The sequence below is a fragment of the Erinaceus europaeus genome, chromosome 2 (assembly GCF_950295315.1).
Source record: "Erinaceus europaeus chromosome 2, mEriEur2.1, whole genome shotgun sequence".
Classification (NCBI taxonomy): Eukaryota; Metazoa; Chordata; class Mammalia; order Eulipotyphla; family Erinaceidae; genus Erinaceus; species Erinaceus europaeus.
In genome coordinates, this window is record NC_080163.1 from 157,424,163 (window position 1) to 157,443,011 (window position 18,849).

At 38.2% G+C, this 18,849-nt stretch overlaps 1 protein-coding gene across 4 annotated transcripts in view; it reads left to right on the forward strand.

The window, feature by feature from the left end:
* Positions 1-18,498, forward strand: part of TOX3 (TOX high mobility group box family member 3) — a 136,274-nt gene extending 117,776 nt beyond the window's left edge. For 2 of the 4 annotated variants that reach the window (XM_060185555.1, XM_060185554.1), the window contains exons 4-8: positions 2,643-2,912; positions 8,562-8,789; positions 10,803-10,883; positions 16,563-17,279; positions 17,541-18,498. In XM_060185555.1, the coding sequence (XP_060041538.1) occupies positions 2,643-2,912; positions 8,562-8,789; positions 10,803-10,883; positions 16,563-17,279; positions 17,541-17,597 (1,353 nt within the window). In that variant the 3' untranslated portion in view covers positions 17,598-18,498. Of the gene's footprint in view, positions 1-2,642; positions 2,913-8,561; positions 8,790-10,802; positions 10,884-16,562 lie in introns of all 4 variants that reach the window. The other 2 variants (XM_060185556.1, XM_007538368.3) reach the window with 1 other exon arrangement.
* The last annotated feature ends 351 nt before the right edge of the window (positions 18,499-18,849 follow it).

Below are 18,849 nucleotides of genomic sequence, written 5' to 3' on the forward strand. Positions count from 1 at the left end.
AAATATACTCACACCTGAGGTTCCCAAGTTCAATCCCCAGTCCTATTGTAAGCCAGCACTGAGCAGTGCTCTGGTAATAATATAGTAGTAGTAGTAATATGAAATTCTAAACTAATATAATTTAATTATGTTCTGGAAGTTGCTGTACATTCAGATTAATGTGTCTGACGGGGAAGAGAGATAACACTGGTTTTATACAGAACTTGCATATAAGCTGTGCTCTGAGTAAAAAAAAAAAAAAAAAGCATACTGAAAGATGTATCTGGAGAATACAATTAAGAAAAAGATGGTTTTGTTGCCAAAACTGTGGGGGTGGAAGTGATGTAAGGAAGCACTGTTTGCTCAAAAAATGTAGAAGAGTAGATAGTAGGCACCTCAATTTTTTAAAAACATTTATTTATTTATTTTCCCTTTTGTTGCCATTGTTTTTTTTTTATTTTTTATTGTTGCTGTAGTTATTGTTGTTGTTATTTGATGTCATCGTTGTTAGGACAGAGAAATGGAGAGAGGAGGGGAAGACAGAGACAGGGAGAGAAAGATAGTCGCTGCACTGCCTGTGACTCCCCTGCAGGTGGGGAGCCAGGGACTCATACTGGGATCCTTATGTGTGCTCTTAACCCCCTGCACTAGCCTGACTCCCTGCACCTCGATTTTTTTAAGGAGAAATGACTAAGTGTATGGAAGGATGCCAGTTAAGAAAAATGAGGACAAACTGATAAAGTAAAATTCACATTTGTGATACAAGTCTACAGAAGGACCCCTGCCAGTAAAATGTAGTATTTTAGGAACAGTGGAAAAAAATATTGTCAGTAAGATACAAAAGAGTGGGATTGTTCTGATATGTGTGACATATTCTTCCAAGATTCCAAGGCAATTTAATGACTTAGAAATGGAAAGTTTATGTTTTGATATTAAGCCCTAACAGCCAGATTATTTTCAACTATTTAAATAGGCTTTCTTTGATTTTTTCCTAAGTGTTTCACTTCGATTTATTTTTGGATAGAGACAGCTATTGAGAGGGAAAGGAGAGATAGAGAGGAAAAGATACTCCTTCACTTCTTGTGAAGTTTCCCACTTGCAGAAGAGGACTATGGGCTTACACATAGATAACTATGCACCGCCACCAGCCCCTAATTTTGTTTTATTTTGTATATAATTTTTGCCAGTAGGAATAATTAAGATGCTCCCCCTCTTCACCCTTTCAGTTTTACCTCTTATGGAATTTGGGTACTCTTAAAAAACAAAAAGGAACTATGCTATGTAATCATTTTGCTACTTTTTTTTTTTTTTTTTTTGCTTATTTTATCCTAGATGTCAGTCTAGGTCTAGGTCAAGGGGTTCTCAACTGGGATCAATTTTTCCTCTCATGGGACAGTGTCTGGAGACATTTTTGATTAGCCTGACTGGTGGGGAAAGAGAGGTTGTTTCTGGCATCTAGTGGGGAAAGGTCAGGGATGCTGCTCAACTCCCTACCGTGCACCCGGAAGGTTCCCCCCAACAAAGCATTGTCTGACCCCAAATGTCAATAGAGCCATGATTGAAAAATGCTGCTCTGGGTTAATACATAAAGTCTAATTTATTATTTTTAACAGCTTCCTAATACTTTCTAGTACGAACATATCATAATTGTATTCAACTAATTTCCTATTGGTAACCATGCCTTCTTTTTGGTGTGGTGTTTGTGTATTTAACGTTAAGAAACCAAGTGCTGCAATTTTTAGTTCTTTACAATTTGTTTCTTTTCAAGAAGCAAAAGTAAGCCTTATCAGAGAGACTCAGAACAGGAACAGTTAAGAATCTATAGGCTTGTGTATAAAATTGGATTCTGGGTCACTGTGAGTCAAGAGAATTTGGTTTCAATAAAGTCACAGACTCACTCTAAATGACAGGTCTTAAAGTAAGTCATTTGAAAAAGTGTGCCTTCATTTTTTGATTCTTTGGAATTAAAGAAAAATAAAAATTAAAAAAAAAAACAGCAGCAACAACTCTAAAGCCTTTTATATGGCTACCAAAGACAGGGAAGGCTGTATTTGACGTGACTGCAGTAACTGTCAGGGAAAACTAATTCTGATGATCTCTACCTACTGCTTATAAGTTTTTTTTTCTTTACCCATTAGTACATTAAATCAGAGTGGGTTGAACAAAAGCAAACAAAGCAGGTTTAAGATGAAAAAAGTGATATCCAATCCAAAAGACATTGAATGACTTCCAGATGCTGTTGACAATGCAATTCAGGATGAAATGACCTCCTGGTTAACCACAGAGGGTTTTACAGAAGGGTGCCCTGAAGCAAACAGATGTTTGCTCTGTACTTCTCTAGTCCATCCTCTCTGCATGTCATATGTTTTCCTAGAAGGATGAAACAGAGAAGAGATTCTGCATCTCTCAGTGCTGAGTAAAGGGTAGTAGAAACAGTACTATGTGAATCTGAGAAGGATGGCAAACCAATGGGTGAATTGAAAGGGTGAAATGTTTACCTTTTTTTTTTTGGCTTGTATTTATTTCATTTATTTACTTATTTGTTTTGGTCACTCAGCAAGGACTCTGTAGTGAAATAGATTGGACTGGACAGGAAAAAAAAAGTTCAATGATAATGGGAAAACTAAAAGTTTATATCCTTCACATACTGCTCACTTTTTCAGGATCAGAACCACACACAAGTATCACAATACCGTCAGGATCCTTCCTTGATCATGAGGTCCATTGTCCACATGACTGATGCTGCTCGTTCAGGGATCATGCCTCCCACCCAGCTCACAACTATCAACCAGTCTCAGCTCAGTGCCCAGCTGGGGTTGAACTTGGGAGGTGCCAGCATACCCCACACATCTCCTTCACCTCCTGCCAGCAAATCAGCAACACCCTCTCCTTCCAGCTCCATCAATGAAGAGGATGCTGATGAGTCCAACAGGGTAAGCAAACTGCCTTAGCATCACCCATGCTCAAGTCTCTGAAGTGTATTCATGGTACTGTCTTTCTCTTCATAGATTTTTGGAGTCATGGTTAAATATATGGTGGCTTGATTTTTTTTTCTTCACTCTTTTTTTTTAATTTCTTTATTGGGGAATTAATATTTTACATTTGACAGTAAATACAATAGTTTGTGCATGCATAGCATTTCTCAGTTTTCCATATAACAATGCAACCCCCACTAGGTCCTCTGAAGGCCCTGTACCCCCACCCAGCACCACCACCACCCCAGAGTCTTTTACTTTGGTGCAATATGCCAATTCCAGTTCAGGTTATACTTGTGTTTGCTCTTCTGATCTCGTTTTTCAACTTCCTTCTTCACTCTTGTATTTACCTCTTTTCTGTAGGGAGTATATTAAGCTGGAAGGGCAGATCTGGCTTCTACTATCCATAAAACATTGAGTGAGTCATTTAACTCTTTATTTATTTATTTATTTAAGCAAGGAGACATAAACAAAATCATAGAATGGGGGGTACAACTCCACACAATTCCCGCCACCCAATCTCCCATTTAACCCTTAAATGTCAAAATTTTCTAATCTACAGGAGGGTGGTTTACATTAGACTTTCCAGAAACTCTAATCTGTTTTGGATTCTTTTTTTTTTTTCTTTACTATTATCTTTATTTATTTATTGGATAGAGATGGGGAGAAATCAAGAGGCAAGGGGGGTGATAGAAAGAAGAGACAGAGAGACACCTGCAACACTGCTTCACCACTTGCAAAGCTTCCCCCCTTAGGTGGGGACCAGGGGCCTGAACCTGCATCCTTGTGCATTGTAACATGTGTGCTTAATCCGGTGTGTCACCACCTGGCCCCACTCTGACTCTTAAGTAGATAAATTCATGTGCATAAATTTCATCCAGTTAATTGAACCATTGCCACATCTGACAGCCTTGCACCTCTTGTAAGTATCACTTAGTTTACAGTCTTGTTTACATCTTTACTTTTTCAGTGTTGTGGAAAGTACCTGTTATCCAAATATGCATAATTGGGAATTAAAAAATTCAGTTGTGGGTATGGCTTTTCTGAATGCCTAGAGCAGCATTCTGTTTCTTTAAAGTTATTTATTCTAGGTACACAACTCTTCAGTCATTATGTGCTGTACACCTACTCAGTGCTTGGCATGTCACTTGATTCTGATGTTATAACAATTTATATGGGAATTACTACCTATGGGACTCCCCACTGAGGATGAATAATAGCATTTAAAGTAGCTCTAGATGTGATTAGGAGTATAATTGATGTATCTGGTGTGCTAAGATTGTAATCGATTCTGTTTGGTAGAGTGATTTGAGGAAGACTTTATTGAGAAGGTGATATTTGAATTAAGTCTAAGAGGCTACATAAAAGTTTGTGAGGCAGAAGAGAGAAGAGGCCAGCATTCTGGTGGAGGAAGCAGTGAAAGTACATGTCAGTTTATGGGTATTGTGGGCAGTTTGAAACGGGGGTGGAAAGAAACTGAAGCAAACATAGAAAAAGTTGAATGCAGTAGTAGGCTTTTAGTAGTTGAGAACTGATTATTTGCACAGAGGAGTGCCATAAGGAGAATTATGCTTTAGAAAGATAACTTTGGTTATATATGGAACACATTACAAAGGAAGGAATCAAAAAATTTAAAAACCACTCACAAGACCCATTTGTTATAAAGTGTTTCATTTTAGCAAAGGAAGAAATGGACTGGAGGCACCAGATCAGTGAAACATTTAAAGAGAGATTCATGGTGATTGGGAGAGCCACTGAAATTTGACAGAATGTGGTAAATTGGGTTTTAGTTGGAGTGCCAGCATGGATAACAGTAACTAAGAAGGTCAACTCACAAAGAGAGAAGTGTTGATTTTTCTCCCAGGGAAGATAAAGTTTGAGTTGAATGTGAGGCACTTACAGTTGAGTCTACAATTCAACTCCAGCTCAGTAAAGCTGAAAGTCTTGGTTTGGGGGCCTGTAGCATGTAGAGGTGAAGAAATGGGATGAGTCGGGGATTATTAGTGTGTGAAAGTAAACCAAGGCCAGAACCCTGAGCATCATTTAATTTTAAATAGCAAAAGACCAAAGAGGAGCTAGACATGATTGAATGGATGACAAGTTTAGAGAAGATTGCAAGAACTTTAGGAAGGGGAGTTTTTTTCTACTATGCCATTGGACACGAGGTTGATAAATGTCCTAGAAGCCTCTGCTCAGACTCACAAGATCTTCAGTGAGGCAAGGTGAGAGATAATTATTAGAGGCACTTGAGGAACATGTTTAAGACATGTTACAACTGGCCATTATGCATTTCAGATGAAGCCCTTTAATTTCACTCACATTTTTTTAAAGATTTTATTTATTGATTGATGAGAAAGATAGGGAGAAAAAAAACCTGACATCACTCTGGTACATGTGCTGCTGGCAGGTATTGAGCTTGGGACCTCATGCTCGAGAGTCCAATGCTTTAATTTAATCCTCTGTGCCACCTCCCAGACCACTCACTCACATTTCCACTGATAGTAAGTAATACAGCTGTTCACCCTTACCCACATTTATTTCAAAGATGCATGGGTGTCTGGAACCATAGGTAGTAGTGAACCATGTATATACTATATTTTTTCCTATGTACATACATACCTGTAATAAAACTTAATGTGTAATTAGGCATAGTAAGAGATTATCACTGATAACTAGCAATGAAGTAGAATAGCAGCGTACTACAATAAAAGTTATGTGAATATGATATTACCAAACTGTAGTTGAATAGGTAGAAGATAGGAGAGAACCACACTAGCTTGTTCCATTTCAAACAAGGATGGAGGTTTTCTGTAAAGGCACAGGGTTCTTTTTTTTTTTTTTTCCTTCATCTTTTGAGAAACTTTACCAAGAAAGGAAGATTGTAATTAGCGTTGATTATGTCTCTTTACGGTAAAGCTATGGCTCCACCTTTCCCAACCTTTCTGATTCAATTACACAAAAGTTTCTTTAGGAGAATGAATTCTTAGCTTTTATTTAAACTGTGTGATTCTTCATTTCAGGTTTACTTAAAGGTAATGATGATTAGGGCAAGTCATGGTTATCCAAGAAAAGACATCAGATGTTGTTAACATATGAGTGCTATTTCACAGGAAATTAAGTTGAACTCTTATTTGGAAAAGGAGCACTAGCAATGCTTTCATCTTGCTATCCACCAAGGTATTATTAATGCTTCTGGTGCCAGATTTTCTTCTAGGAAAAGGATATAGTTGTTTTACTCAATTAGAAAAAAAAATATGTGTATATATTTCTTATTGCCAAGATCTTTTTTTTTTCCATTGAAGGAAAACTTGGCTCCAGTAGATTCTCTAACTGAAAGGCATCTGACTCCCTTGAAAATTCAGATCCATTAACTAGAATTAGACAAGTTTCACTTATTCTGAGAATTTAGGCAAAGGCTATGAGGTCAACAGAATTATTTAATTATTGGTGTGAGTTATAAAAATAGCATTTTGGAGGCGAGTGGACCTATGGCTTAAGGCCATGCGAAGTAACTATTTTTATGATGTGTAGGTGTTGTGATCACTCAACTAGAAGGAAGAATGGGCCAGCCTAGAAGCAGGATTAGTCCAACCCCTATGGAGACCAATCTGGAGAACTCTCAGAAAGCTAGAAAGCAACCTACTATATGACCAAGCAATTTCTCCCCTGAGGATATAGCCTAAGGAAACAAATATACCCATATAAAAGATGGTACTCCTATGTTCATAGCAACCCAATTTGTAGTATCCCAAACCTGGAAACAACCTAGATGTCAAACAACAGATGAGTGGCTGAGAAAATTGTGAGATATATACTAGACAGCTATTAAGAACAATGAAGTCAACTTCTTCACCTCATCTTGGATGGACTTTGAAAGAATCATGTTAAGTGAGATCAGCCAGAAAGAGAAAGATGAATATGGAATAATCATATTCATGGTCAGAATGGAGGGGATGGGACACAGAATAATGGTGGTGGGAATTGTATGGAATTGTAGCCCTGTTATCCTACAGTCTTGTTAATCATTATTAAATCACTAATAAAAAAAATAAAAAGAATTTAAGAAACAAGAACAGAAAGAGGAAACCTAAAGTAAAACTTGGACTGATTTGATGTATAGCACCAAAGCAAAGGACTATGGGTAAGGAGAATGGTGTGGTGGTGGGGGGCTTTCAAGTCTTGGTACATGATGATGAAAAAGGGCCTAATTTGGGGTTGAGAGTGTTTTGCAGATACCTTTCTTGGTGAGATGAGAAATTGTATCCATGAGTCAACAACTATACTGTAAACCATTAACCTCCCAATTTAAGAAAAGTAGACTAGTGGTTCTCCCAAACCTAAAAGAATCAGATCTTACAGAGGCAAGTTACTTGTCAGTTTCTTTCCTGTAGATTTTAATAATTGGATCAAGTTCCAAATAAATCTGATTCAGAAAGTAATGGTACTTTTGGAAAATTGGAATTAGGATTCAGGGCTCAAGGCCATTAAAAGACAATCTGTTAGTAACTCAAATCTGTTTCTGTTGATCTTGCTCTAGGCTGGCTTTTAACAGATTTTGTGAAACACTTCAGCATCTTTGATGAAGTTAACTGCATCATTATCTTTCTGTATAGCCATATTATAATCTAGGATAAAGCAACATTGATAATCTTTTCCCTTGCTCCTCTCAAATAATTACTTTATGATCACTGAAACTAGATGATGGTAACAGGTAACTATAGAGATCAGTGGTACATAAACTTGGAGGAGCTGTATATATCTTTGATTTTAATCTGAGTGTTATGGTTCTAATCTGAGTGTTATGACTAATTTAAGTATCTCTATGGCAATATTCTGGTGGACTGGAGTACTACTTACCAAAATAAAATATATGTGCTCTACTAGGATCCTTTTCAGTCTTAGTGGGTTAAGTATCTATTCTTACTTTGTTCCAGGATTTAATTTTTATGAAGAGCTTGGACTTTCTACCTTCTGCGAATAGAGTTGACAATGCTTACATATCTTGTTAACTCTATTTAGAAAACATATTAGTTTTAAAAAATGAAGATATCCTTACCCTAACAGTGCAGGCTTAGAGATCTAGCTAACTCCCTTTTAGTTTCTGATGACCCATTCAGTAATGTCCTGGTAAGATTTAAAAAAAAAAAAAATCTCAAAAAGGAAAAAAAACCAGTTCATACCTTTTATATATGTGACATGGGACTATGGCAAGGGAGAGACCCAGTTTAAAATATCTGCATATGATAAACATCTTGGATATGATTTAGGTTTACTTATAAAACCACTGGAAATATTTCATATGTACATATACAACATTTTTTTTTCTTTGGTACAGTGTTCTGTTTTTCATTACTCATAATTGCTCTTTAAAGCATATGTTGTGAATGTATAGAAGATACTTCTGGGTCTCATCTGCCCGTGCTCTAAATGTTAATCTCCACTGTCCAGTTAATTTGGACCAACTCTACCCCTCCCCTACTTTTAATGGTGATTTAACTGTTGACGATGCTCACAGAACCTTAAACGAAAAATTGTGGACCTGAGCAGGTCTTGCTGCATTCTTTGCCAAGTACATTCTAAGCAGTGAATTTTCTTCATGCTTTGCAGGCCATTGGAGAGAAAAGAGCTGCTCCAGATTCTGGCAAGAAGCCCAAGACTCCAAAGAAAAAGAAAAAGAAAGATCCCAATGAGCCTCAGAAGCCAGTGTCAGCATATGCCCTGTTTTTCAGAGACACACAGGCTGCAATTAAAGGCCAAAACCCCAATGCAACCTTTGGAGAAGTCTCAAAAATCGTAGCATCTATGTGGGACAGCTTGGGAGAAGAACAAAAGCAGGTGAGGCAAAGAGAAGTTGTGAGGATTTCCCTATACCTTCTCTGAGGAAATTCACTCAACTCCATACACTGGATTCTCAGAAAGGTTTTTCTAAATTCTGGAATTAAAAAAAAAATTAAAAATTTACATACATAAATCCTAAACTTTCCATTAAGAAAGATTTCTCAACCTCCTTGAAGGTGTTCAGACCCTTTCAGGCAAGAGCTGGAGAAAAATTCAGGCAGTATCCTGCAAGAAAATACTTTTAATAATAATCTTTTTATTTTAAATAATGTGCAAGTTTCCCCTCTTTGTTCAAAAAGAGCAATGCAAAGGGATTAGGTCCATCTGTTTGTCTTTCCTTTGATCATCTTTTGAACCCTTGTGCTATCCTGGTGGGCTTCCAAACTTTGAAGCTGCCTCTGCATGTCTCATTATTGTCACCAAGCATTTGAAATTATATTCCAAATTCACTAGAAAGCTCCAAAGTATGAGAAGTACTGAGAGATTAGCATTGCTAGTAGGACATGTTCCCTTAAAGTTTGGTCTCTTGTCCTTCCCCCTTGGAACCCCTCCTTACAAACAGAAGAATGGATTCTGCTGGGCAATGCAGAGGAGTCTATGCACCCCGCTCCTTTGTGCCTTACACTAAACACCAATGGCCATTCATCAGTATTGCCTTTACATAAACTCAGAAGATCTTACTATCAATAGTGCCAACAGAATACTTATTCTAGGAATAAGGAATGGAAAATCTTAAATGTTTCTTTATAAATCTTGAGCCCACACTGGAGAGACAGCATAATGATTATGCATAAAGGCTTTCATACCTGAGGCATCAAATATCCCAGGTTCACTCCCTGGCACTACCATAAGCCAGAATTGAGCTATGCTCTAGTTAAAAAGCAAGCAAGGTGTCCTGGAGCTCAGCTTTCCCAGAGACACACCTTACTAGGGAAAGAGAGAGGCCGACTGGGAGTATGGACCGACCAGTCAACATCCATGTTCAGCAGGGAAGCAATTACAGAAGCCAGACCTTCTACCTTCTGCAACCCTCAACGACCCTGGGTCCATGCTCCCAGAGGGCTAGAGAGTGGGAGGGGTATCATGGGAGGGGGTGGGTTATGGAGATTGGGTGGTGGGAATTGTGTGGAGTTGTACCCCTCCTACCTTATGTTTTTGTTCATTAATCCTTTCTTAAATAAAAAATTTTTTAAAAAAAGCAAGCAAGCGAACAAACAAAACAAAAAAACTACAAATCATGAACCCATTCATACTAGCTGACCAGCCTTGGGGTGGTGCAGCTGTAGAATCTGCCTATTTGTAGTTACTTTATTCTAGCCCATGTTATAATCCCAGAGAACTGTCAAACTTTAGCATTTAGAACACCTCCTCCTACCTTGGGAAAAGACAGGTGTGCTTTGGTCTAACACCCAGCAGCTGTTAAGAAAAGCAAGCCCAGATCATGTTTAATGTATTGAGATTTATTTATATAATCCATTGGTCTCTTGAATAGATATTTCCCATTTATTTTAATATTTCTGACCTTTTCCTCCTAAGGAAAAGCAGAGTTGAGAAACTGTTGTCTTATTTTCCCCTCTTTGCACAGTCTACCTGTTGTTGTCTTTTTTTTTTTTTTAATCCTATAACTTTTTACAGTTTAGAATGTGTGTGAGGGAAAGAAGACATTGATGGAGAAACTCATTACTTTCTGTAATTTAAGCCATTTCAGAAAATTTTCCTCTTCTTGCTGCCTTATTTACTGCCTTCTTCACATGAGACCCTAAACTGTTGCTCTCAAGGATTCTGTGCTGCAACCTGAAATCTTTTTCTCATTTCCAATAGTAAACCATCAAAATCGTGCTCCAGGGAAGTTGGGAGGATTTTGTTTTAGTATCTTTGTATGTGTGTTGGCATTTAAAACCTAAAGCCTCTGAGATGAGACAAGCTTTTTATGTGAACTGTGTTGTGACCTAATTTGTGACTGAATTTTTGCTATACTAAAAGTGGTGCTAATTGCTGTCTTTTTAATAGGTATATAAAAGGAAAACAGAAGCTGCCAAAAAGGAGTACCTGAAGGCCCTGGCTGCCTACAGGGCCAGCCTTGTCTCTAAGGTAAACTTGGGCAGGGGTGGCTAGGCTAGTCACTGAAAGACCTGTAATAGTGAAAATGGGAATTAGCATAGTAGTTGTGTAAAAGACTTTCATACCTGAGACTCTGAGGTCCCAGGTTCATTTCCCAGCACCACCCTAAGGCAGAGCTGAGCAATGCTCCAGTTAAACAAAAGAAAACTTAAATGCGGCTCCTTTTCCAGCTGACAAAAATAAATAAATAACTCATAAACTTACATGTTTCTGTTAAAGGCTTCCTAAATGATGGCATGAAAAGTATGAGCTCATTTACACTGTTAAAGTTGAATTGTTTCTAAAAGTTTCACTGATCTCTGTGTATGTTGAAGTTATTCAGACAAATTTTAAATAACCTCTTTCTATTTGTCATAGGCAGAGATCTGTGTTAATGTACTCTGTTTAAACTGGGAGGCATATTTGTTAGGCGCTTTTGGACATCATGTCATAAATTCTGCAACAGTTACATTACTGTAATAGGGGATGTTGCGGGTTTTTTTTTTTTTACCAAATTGTTCCACATCATATAAATAAGTAAAACTCATGATTATTTAAAATAAAATTATGCTCCAAGTACTTTTTAAAAAGACATATATATGTATTATACATAGAGTATACAGTGAGCCCTAATGTATTATGAAATGTACCAATATCCCAAAGCAAATGTCACTCTAGATTATTATTACCCTGATCCAAAAGGAGTATAAGCTGTTACATTATTTTAACATTTAATGTACTCCATCTTCAGCCTCCCTAGAATTTAGAGAGGCTTTTGGGAGGATAATTTGAACTAATGTTTTTGCTCTTGATGTATTTCCTCTGGCAAGTAAAGATTCCATTTCATTGTCATTGTTGTTGCCTTGGGTACCACACTGGGCCTCCAGGCATTGTAAGGCCATTCTAAAGGGCCTTACCACCACCCCCCCTCAGCCCCCTACTTCTTTACCTGAATTTTTTCTTTTTGACAGTTGCTCAGAATCAGATCAAGGGAATCTCTGCTGTCTTTGTTGACAGCTCTTAGGACACTTTCCACTTCATTAGAAAGAGAAAACATACATAAAATCAATAGAAAACCCTGTTTCTGAGGCTCTGAAAGACTCATGTTAAAAGATGTACCAGTACTGAACTTAGATTTGCACACTGGCAGAAAACAACTAGATATGTGGGCTATTGATGTTAATGACGGAGATATAATTGATGGCTATTTAGGATAGAGTGAAGTGAATAGAATAACAATGTGTATGTACTTCTTAAATGGATCATTTATTCATTCATTTACCCAGAAGAAGGTATAGATGATCTGGGTGCATTAGAGCATGAATAATTGACCATACATGGACTTAAGCCAAGGACCTAATAACTCAAAAGGTAACTCAAAAGGCATTCAGGAAATAGCAACCATGACTAGACTCATAGTTCTGTACCTGACTTAGAAAGGGTAACTTTCAAAGTTTATACATTAGGTACTGGATCAGGACTTAGAAGTACTTTTTTGTTTTTAATGGAATTCACTGGCTTAAAAAAAGAAAAGTAGGGGAGTTGGCCAGTAGCGCAGTGGGTTAAGTGCACATGGCGCAAAGCGCAAGGACCAGCATAAGGATCCCAGTTTGACCCCCCGGCTCCCCACCTGCAGGGGGATGGCCTCACAAGCAATGAAGCAGGTCTGCTGGTGTCTCTCTTTCTCTCCCCCTTTGGTCTTCCCCTCCTCTCTCCATTTCTCTCTCTGTCCTACCTAACAATGATGATATCATCAACAACAGCAATAATAACTACAACAACAATAAAAAGGACAACAAAAGGGAAAATAAATAAATATAAAAAATTTTTTTAAATATTAAAAAAGAAAAGTAGAGTGGAATTTTAAAAGAATAAATCTGGAATATTGGTTTTTTTTTTTCACTAAGTAAATACAATTTGAAAGTGTCCTAAATTTTGAGATCTGGCAGGCAACTCAAAGAGTCCTTGAGATATAAATTTAGAATAATCTCACTCTGAACCAGAAGTGAAAAATAGCTGCTTGTAATGTTGCTTTCATAGGAAACAATATCTGAAGGCACAGTGTAATGACAAGATCACATCTGAAGAATTGGTTCTGGGGGGCCTGGTGGTGGAGCACCTGGTTGAGCACACATGTTACAGTGTGCAAGGACCTGGGTTCAAGCCCCATGCCCCACCTGCAGGGGAAAGCTTTGCGAGTGGTGAAGCAGTATTGCAGGTATCTATCAGTCTCTCTCCTCCCCTCTCCATTTCTGGCTCTGTCTGATAAATAAAGATAATAAAAATAGATGTATAAAAAAGGATTGTTTCTGTTAAGGGCCCCACAATTTAAAGAGAATTAGTGACCAACTAAAGTCCCTCTGAAGGGCTGCTTCTGTGATGGCAGAGACAGAAAGTCAAAGCATAGTCAAAGAACTGAAAGAGGGAGGTAACATTTTGATTACATAGATCTTCTCAAATATAAGAGCCAGTTAGTTAGGAAGTCTGGCTATGCTCTCTGTGGCCTTAGATAAAACTCATCTAAGGAATGAGGTTACAGGAAGCAAGATTTCAGCCTCAACGTTAGAAATAAGTAGGGGTTGATCCTATGTGCATTTAAGTTAACGTCTCTACATTTCAGAGCCTATAACTCACTCCTAAGATGTGAGTCTACTCTCATTTTTAATCTTCACAACAACCAGGAAAACTGATAAAAGCTTAATATTAAGCCATAAGGGAGTAAAACTTTATGTTCTTCCACCTATCTCCATTTGCCACCAAGGCAGCATCTTAAAGACACAATGGAGTGACTATCCAGGTGTCTAAATATGGACTTCTCTTGTATTTCTTTCTTTAAGACTTGGTGGGGGCTGGGGAGACAGCATAATGGTTATGCAAAATGACTCTCATACCTGAGGCTCAGAATTCCCAGTTTCAAACCCCAGCACCACTATAAGCAGGAGATGAACAGTAAATGAGAATAAATTGAAAATAAGAGGGAGTCGGGTGGTAGCGCAGTGGGTTAAAAGCACGTGGTGCAAAGTGCAAGGACATCCATAAGGATCCCAGTTCAAGCCCCTGGCTCCCCACCTGCAGGGGAGTCGTTCCACAGGTGGTGAAGCAGGTCTGCAAGTGTCTATCCCCCCTCGGTCTTCCCCTCCTCTCCATTTCTCTCTGTCCTATCCAACAATGAACATCATCAAAACAACAATAACCACAACAAGGCTACAACAACAAGGGCAACAAAAGGTGGAAAAAATTACTTCTAGGAGCATGATGGATTCATGGTGCAGGCACTGAGCCCCAGCAGTAACCTTGGAGGCAAATAAATAAATAAAGAAGAAGAAAGAGAAATATCTAAATTTTCTTATTTGGCATACCCTTAGAAAAGAAAGGAAGGGAGGGAGGGAGGAAAGAAACCACTTATTGGTTTTTTAAATACTAGAATATTTAAGAGTTGTATTCATACACAAAACAGTGTTTTACTTTATAAGTGATTTCATAGTTTTTCAAAAATAGGTATGAATGTGTAGGCTTCTCTTTTCTTTCTTTTTTAAAACCCCATAAGACTTTAGAATATGGCCTTCTAGTAACGTGCAACCTACTGAGCTTCTGCAACCTGATTTCTGTCTGCCAATGTATGGTGCTTTAAAACAGTTCTAGCTTTTTCTACTTTGAGTGATTCTCTGTGTAAGGCCACTTGCCAGCTTTTTTCCTACTCGTAAATATAATAAACTTGAGTAATAAATATCCCAAATCCTTAAAGAGTGGATATCCCTTCAAGGTGTCTCTGATGCCATACAAAACCTCTATAATTTTGTAAAGAGGGAAAAAAAGGCTTTTAAGAGAGGAATCATTCTAGTCACTGTTATATTAGCAAAACTATTTTTTGTTGTTGTTGTTATAATTGCATGTTATTAGCACAGAATGTAATAGGGAGTTTCCATGTGTGTCTTAGATTGTTGATGGTATAGCAGGTCAGTCAGTCACAAAATAGGGAACATTCGCCTCTTAACTATGAGTCTGTTGATGAATTCTAGGAATCTTTGAAAATATTCAGTTAAACTAAACTCTTCCTAAAGTATTAAATAACTTCAATTCAGTGTCTCTAAGGGATTCAGTAATGTTTTTCTTACATTTGAGTGAGCACTGTTATAAATAATCACTCAATTATAGAGCTTTTAAATTTTCTAGTAGCAGTAATTTTCTGGTAGTAGAAATTGTTAATTAATAAAATAGCTAAGTTTACTAAGTGCTCCCAGTGAGCTAGGCACTGTTGTAAATCCATAACTAATAAGTTAAATGTAATTCTCATGATCTCTACATAAGGTAAATACCATAAAACTCCATTTTATAGATGAGGAAGCTGAAGAACAAATCAGAAAAATTAGATTACCTAAATTCATAAGGTTGCTAAGTAGTAGAGCTTGCTATGAATTTAAGCAATTTGCTTTCTTTCAACATAAGATTCTTGTCTGACGGTAGTTCAGACTTAAGTGTCAAAACCTTGTTGCATTTAAAGATGTGTACCAGTTAGCCTTTTCTACAGTAGTGCTGTGTCACAGCCACAAAGTTTCTTTGAAAAGAGAAGCATTTACCTCACAGAGTGCTAGTTGTCATGCTTGCTCTTCTGATGTAGGCTCACAGAGGCAGATCAGCAAGCCCTGCTCATCTACCTGTGGTCAGCATGGAAACTGGGAAAGCTGAGCTCATTCACAGACATGACAGTTGGCTGACTGGATTTGAACTAGTTCATGAGGAAAGTTAACTTTTCCATGTGCCACATGGTATTGGCAGGTTCCAAGAAGGGGTGTGTGTGTGTGTGTGTGTGTGTGTGTGTGTGTATGTAAGGGGTGAACTTGAAGTCCCTGTTTCTCACATTCCCAGCAAAGGCACAATGTCATCTAAGATTCAATAAAAAGGGAATTTCAGTCTACCTCTAGAAGAGCAGAAAAAGTTATACAACAAAACGTTTGGATAGGGAGTCAGGCAGTAGCACAGCAAGTTAAGCACACGTGGCAAAAGGACCCCGGCATAAGGATCCCGGTTCGAGCCCCCGGTTCCCCATCTGCAGGGGAGTCACTTCACAAGCAGTGAAACAGGTCTGCAGGTGTCTATCATTCTCTCCTCCTCTCTGTCTTCCCCTCCTCTCTCCATTTCTCTCTGTCCTATCCAAAACAACAACATCAATAACTACAACAATAAAACAACAAGGGCAACAAAAGGAAATAAATAAATAAAATATTTTTTAAAGAAAATGAAAAAGGTGGAGTCCGGGCATTAACACAGTGGGCTAAGTGCACATGGCACGAAGCATGAGGACTGGCGTAAGGATCCTGGTTCAAGCCCCTGGCTCCCCACCTGCTGGGGAGTCACTTCACAAGCAGTGAAGCAGGTCTGCAGATGTCTGTCTTTCTCTTCCCCCTCTCTGTTTTCCCCTCCTCTCTCCATTTCTCTCTCTCCTACCCAATAACAATGACATCAATAACAACAACAATAATAACTACAACAATAAAACAACAAGGACAACAAAGGGGAATAAATAAATAAATATTTTTAAAAAGAATAAAAAGAAAACGTTTGGACGCAGGGAAGCAAGAATAGTAGCCATTCTGTGACCAGTGTACACTACTTAAAAATGCATAAATGTTTTAATATTTGGGGCTTATCTTCTCCCCCCCCCAAATGCAGGCTGCTGCTGAATCAGCTGAAGCCCAGACCATTCGTTCTGTTCAACAGACCCTGGCGTCCACCAATCTGACTTCCTCCCTTCTTCTCAACCCTCCACTGTCTCAACATGGGACAGTATCAGCATCACCTCAGACTCTCCAACAATCACTCCCTAGGTCAATTGCTCCCAAACCCTTAACCATGAGACTCCCCATGAACCAGATTGTCACATCGGTCACCATTGCAGCCAACATGCCATCGAACATTGGGGCTCCGCTGATCAGCTCCATGGGAACGACCATGGTTGGCTCAGTATCTTCCACCCAAGTGAGTCCTTCTGTGCAAAGCCAGCAGCATCAGATGCAGTTGCAGCAGCAGCAGCAGCAACAGCAACAGCAGCTCCAGCAACAACAGATGCAGCAGCAGCAACTCCAGCAGCACCAAATGCATCAGCAGATCCAGCAGCAGATGCAGCAGCAGCATTTTCAGCACCACATGCAGCAGCATCTGCAGCAGCAGCACCTGCAACAGCAGCAGCTGCAGCAGCAGCTGCAGCAGCACATCCAGCTGCAGCAGCTGCAACACATGCAACATCAGTCTCAGCCTTCTCCTCGGCAGCACTCCCCCGTGACCTCTCAGATAACATCCCCGCTCCCTGCCATTGGGAGCCCCCAGCCAGCCTCTCAGCAGCACCAGTCGCAAATACAGTCACAGACACAAACTCAAGTATTATCGCAGGTCAGTATTTTCTGAAGACACAAATAGCCGATGGATTTGCGCATATGGAGGAGAGCGGCAGAGGAAGGTAAACCTTATATGGCGTTGGTGTTGGTTATGCAGAAATGTGTAACAGATCACACGGTCCTCTCAAGTGTCTATTAGATAGGCAATAAGAACTACAGTCTAGTGGAGTATCATCTTTTAGCTGACTATGAATCACTTTGTTTTTAAACAAGAAAAGCTGTGCTCTTTTATGTGATGCCTTTTTTATTTATTCAGGCTATACCTACAATATGTGAATCAAACCATTTGATGAATCCTGGAACATACTGCTGACTATAAACTGGCCTCTCTGAGTCACAGAAAATGGCCTTATTTCTTCAGAAGTGAATAAACTACATTTCAAGGCTGTTTGAACTTCCGAAGCCCTAAAGATAAAAAGCACAGTTGTAACTACCTGAAATATAAAGATCCAGTTTCATACAAACATTTGTATGATGTGAATCGTTGATGGCATTTTTTTTGTCATGAAAAAAAAATAATGTAAATCACAAACTTTTGCCAAAGCTCTTATTTTTTTTCCTAAATCTCTCCAGAAAAAAAAATGCAAGTGATTAGATTCAATTATTGACTCATTTCCACTTTTTAACCCATAACTTCTCCAAATTGAACTACAGTATATGTTGTAACAATATATATGACCACTGTTAGCCCATTATATCCATTCCAATTAGAAGAAAAATGTGAATATTATTATATTCTGTGTTTTGAGTGACAAGTTTCGAAAAATAAAAACACTGTATTTTTCAAAGGGAAATGCACTTAAATGAAAACAATTATTACAAAAGTTAAGATTTAAAAAAAAAAGCAAGAGTTTTATTATGATGTAATACCAGTAGAATATTTAAAAGGCACACCACACCTGAATAATCAATGTAAATATTTTCTTTCAAAGTTGTAAGTTTTCATATGATGTGTTGTAAAGTTTTCATAAATGAGGCTTTAACGTAAACACTGGTGACATAAACCATTCATTGCTATGTTGCTTATTGTGTTTTTATGCTGTTTTATACTTTTTTATGAGTTACAATAGCGGCAATTAAGTTGTTTGTATTTTGCTTAACTAAAATAAAAATGCTTTTATCTTACTATAGAATAAACACATTTCAGTAAAATCTGTGGACTGTACTTTGATGCAACAACAAAAAAGCTGTTCACTTTTCAAATAAAATGGTATCAGATTTCACACTTGGTTCCTTAAATACATATAAGAGGGGGGAAATATACCACATTCCAAACTTTACTTGAACCCAAGCATCATCTTCCATTTTCCATTGGCAATATTGATGTTCTTAGTTAAGACTCTGGATTGCATAGACCCTTAGAGAAAAATCCATTGGGACTACTTTTACAGTGATTTTTTTTTTTTTTTTTTTGGTAACAATGCACATGACAAGGTAAGTTTGGATGAAAAAAACCACTTGTTTTGTATTTGGGGTTACAACGAGTTGTCATTGTGTTGTTCCTGATATTAAAAATGGATGGTGAATGCTAAGTCTTAGGCCAAAATCATTATTACAGCACCACC